The 3,812-nt window shown below is 34.2% G+C and overlaps 1 protein-coding gene across 1 annotated transcript; it reads left to right on the top strand.

The window, feature by feature from the left end:
- Nucleotides 1–262: 262 nt before the first annotated feature.
- LOC113375807 lies at nucleotides 263–1,312 on the top strand. Its single transcript, XM_026615754.1, has one exon. The coding sequence runs from the start codon at nucleotides 263–265 to the stop codon at nucleotides 1,310–1,312; it is 1,050 nt and encodes a 349-aa protein (XP_026471539.1).
- The last annotated feature ends 2,500 nt before the right edge of the window (nucleotides 1,313–3,812 follow it).

The following is a 3,812-nucleotide window of genomic DNA, read 5'->3' as shown; positions in this document are numbered from 1 at the left end:
GTTAGATTCCATGCAAAATGTTCCAGAAGAAAAAGTTTCATCTTGCTTAGTGGCAAACTCCTGTAAAAATGATCTATACGAATTTACTTCCACTATATCTTCATGGGCCAGACTATGCAGAATATTTGTATTTATTTTACGTTTCTGCAAAATTATTCCATCTAGAAGTGAAATATATTTTTCAGATTTCAACAAAGCCGAATTAAATATAATCAAACTTATCCAACAAATCTATTTTTTCGAAGAAATTGATTGTTTGAAAATGAACAAGTTTCCTAAAAGGTATCGGACTTTGCGACAATTTTTACATGATGGGTTCTTAAGAGTTGGTGGACGTTTAACACATGCTAACCTGAATTTTGATCATAAATTTCCCTTGCTTTTACCCAAAAAGGATCACGTGATAAATTTAATAATTGATTATTATCATGAGAAACATTTACATGCTGGTCCACATTTACTCACTTCCATTCTTCGTCAAAGATACTGGATTTTATCCATTCGCAGTATTGTACGCCAACGTATTCATAAATGCAATAAGTGCTTTAGGAGTAATCCTAAATCCTTTACTCCTATTATGGCTGATTTACCTTCTCCTCGTGTTATGGAGGCAAAACCTTTTCAGCACACTGGTACTGACTATGCTGGTCCCTTTCGCGTAACCATGGGAAAATTTAGGGGCGTAAAAAGTTCAAAAGCATATATTTGTTTATTTATTTGTTTTTCCACAAAGGCAATACATATTGAGCTTGCCTCCGATTTAACCACTTCGACGTTTTTAAATTGTTTTAAGCGCTTTATTTCACGAAGAGGTTCAGTCTCTTGTCTGTATTCAGATCGCGGAACAAATTTCGTTGGTGCCAAATCAGAACTGAAAGATATATTTCAACTTATTAACTCAAAATCATTTAGTGCATCATTAAACTCCAAACTTCACAAGCATAATATCAATTGGTCTTTCAATCCGCCAGCCGCACCCCACTTCGGGGGTTTGTGGGAGTCCAACATAAAATCTATAAAAGCGCATTTATATCGAGTAATAGGTGAACAAATTCTTACTTACGAGGAATTAAATACCGTGTTAATCCAAATTGAGGCGCTTTTCAATTCTCGACCATTATGTTGGATGAGTTCCGATCCAAGTGATCCCCAACCTCTTACGCCAGCTCATTTCCTCACTTTAACTCCCTTAAACATCCTTCCATCAAAAAATATATTACAAATAGATTTACCGACGCGGAAACAATTAATTGATAAAATAATACAATCTTTCTGGAAGAGATGGCATTCTGAATATTTAAGTGATTTATAATCACGTCAAAGCTGGAACACCCCTTCTCTTCCGGCTAAAAAGGGTATGTTAGTTCTAATCAAAAATGAAAATTTGCCTCCTCTTCAATGGTCCATGGGGGTTATTGAAGACGTTTTTCCTGGAAAAGACGGAGAGGTGCGGACAGCTTTAATAAGAACCAGGGTTACGTTATTGAAACGCCCTGTAGTAAAGCTCTGCCCCCTACCTACACAGTAATTTATGGTGAAGAAATATGTTTTTTCATATTTGCAAACGATATAAAAAAAAAAAAAATAGTCTAATGCTTTCATTTGTTACCTTTCAATTAATTCCTTCCTTTTACCTTTTACCATCATATGTGGTAACTTTATCAGTAACTTGCTTCTATTCAGAGGAATCGCATGACAACTCAATCACACTCAAGAGCAGAATGTTATTTGCTCAGTTGTTCTCACAACTTTTGATAATATTCAAAAATCTGTACATTCAAGAAGATCGAACGCTATGAATCATCATAATATTGCAGTTATTGTAAAAACGCCTTTAATTTGCAAATGAATATGGCCCCATATTGGACACATTCCAAATACGAACTGGTTGTTTTAAATCATGCTGGTTACTCAAAATAAACTACCACCATTATCAACAAATCCACGAAACAAGGTCAATGAAATTTTAATTCCTATTCGACATATCAAGGTTACTGCTTTCCTGTCAAGATTACTTATCCTTAATATTGATTATAAGGGGTGAACATAGAAGCATTAGATATTCCATCAAAACTTAACTTACTTCCTAGATTCAATTAAGAATCAACATGTTATTTCTTCACCATCTCTCATGTGTTTTATTCCTTGCATAGTTTGACTAATGGTTTTGATATTTCCATTTATATTTTCTAGTATTAAAAAGGTACCCTTTTTCGCCCGGGGAAGAAATGGTGACGCCACTGACTATTACATGCGTCGATAATAATAATATAGTCGCCATCTCGGGGTTACAATATGTCAACCGATTTGTTCCTTTCTAATCCAGACTACCTGTCTCTTTCCTTCCAAAACTTTGACCTATGACTTCCAACATGTGGTCTTTCCATTCGAGTTGATTTCCAGTTCACTTCGCTTCCAGTGCATTTTCAGTTCGGGTTCTATCTAGTTCCGTATTCAATTCGATTCCAGTGCGTTATCAGTACGCTTACAGCTGGCTTTCTTTCATTGGTTCAGTTTCGAGTTTCCTTCCGAGTCAGTCGAGTTTAGAAGTTTTGTTGAGTTTCCTTTTATTGACCAAAGTGAGGTCATTTTTTAGTTTGTTATTATCATAGAAAAAGAACGTTTTTAGTTTCCATATACAGTCCACGAATACCAGCCATCCGTTTGGTCTACTGATCGAATCAAGGCCACACCAATATTACATATATTAAAATAGATATCAAAGTAAATAGCAATATGTTGCAACAAACATATTTATTTAAATAAATCAAGAAAAATATAAAGTTTAACGAATTACAGGATTCCTGCCTTCAAGTGGATAATCATTCATTATTCACTACCAATAATGTCGTGAACACAAAACATGGTGTGTAAATAATAGTATCCGTGCATTACGTTACTAACTAATAATCATTCCAAGTAAGATTTGCCACTTTTCAGCACATTCTTTGCTATAAATCCAGTTATGCTAAATGTCTCTTGACATTATCTTGAATATTCAGAAAACTGCTGCATTAAATTAACTTATTTTATCAACTTGCACTGCAATTGGATTTCGTTCGTTAACTCAGTAGCGTTCTTAAAAAATGTCTAGTCTATTTATGCTTTTCCATATATATTTAAGAGCCTCCAAAGTTTAATACAATTCTGAAAAGTTAGAAGAGCCTTGCCTTTCTTATAAAAGAGCCCTAGCTTGCTCCCAAAATGTATTGTGATTAAATTTTTATTATATACACTGCTTTAACAACTGCTTTATATCCTCTTCATTTAAGAGTTATAGATTTTGTTTGAATCACAAATAAAACCTTATAAACAATTATAAAACACTTGTAAACACAAAAATCACAATAAGAATCAAAACAAAATGGACGTCTCATATACGATAACCTATATGAAAGTTTTCATGTTTTGACATTTCTTGTCATATTGCTCGTGGATTACTAACCTGTCAAACTTGACGTCGGCTCACTAGCGCCAAATTTGCGCCTAGCGTTCGTGACTGGAACTACGCGTTGTGAACGCGTACTTCCAGTTCTTCATAAATAACTTTAATTGCCTGTGGAAATAATCGTCACAAGGCTGGCAATATGGTGTGCAATGGGGTGGTATTATTTCTACTGTACTGGTTGGTTGCCCTACTTTGTTTGTAAAATTATTATTGAAAAGTGATGGATCAGTTTGACCACCCCAAGAATCTAATATTAATAAAGTTTTCTCCCTTTTAACATATGGCTTAAGAACATTATCAATAAAATATGAAAGAAGTTCTTTCGTCATTTTACCTTTTTTTTTTAACCGTCGCTAGTGAAAAA

Source organism: Ctenocephalides felis, unplaced genomic scaffold, assembly GCF_003426905.1.
Source record: "Ctenocephalides felis isolate EL2017-DRISC unplaced genomic scaffold, ASM342690v1 CF-g0.4_SCAFFOLD_01886, whole genome shotgun sequence".
Taxonomy (NCBI): Eukaryota; Metazoa; Arthropoda; class Insecta; order Siphonaptera; family Pulicidae; genus Ctenocephalides; species Ctenocephalides felis.
Note: the sequence above shows the minus strand (reverse complement) of the source record. Positions and strands in the feature narration are given on the sequence as shown.

Bases quoted from the DNA above. Each gene is read 5' to 3' on its own strand.
- LOC113375807 (XM_026615754.1), top strand. From the start codon at position 263: ATGAACAAGTTTCCTAAAAGGTATCGGACTTTGCGACAATTTTTACAT.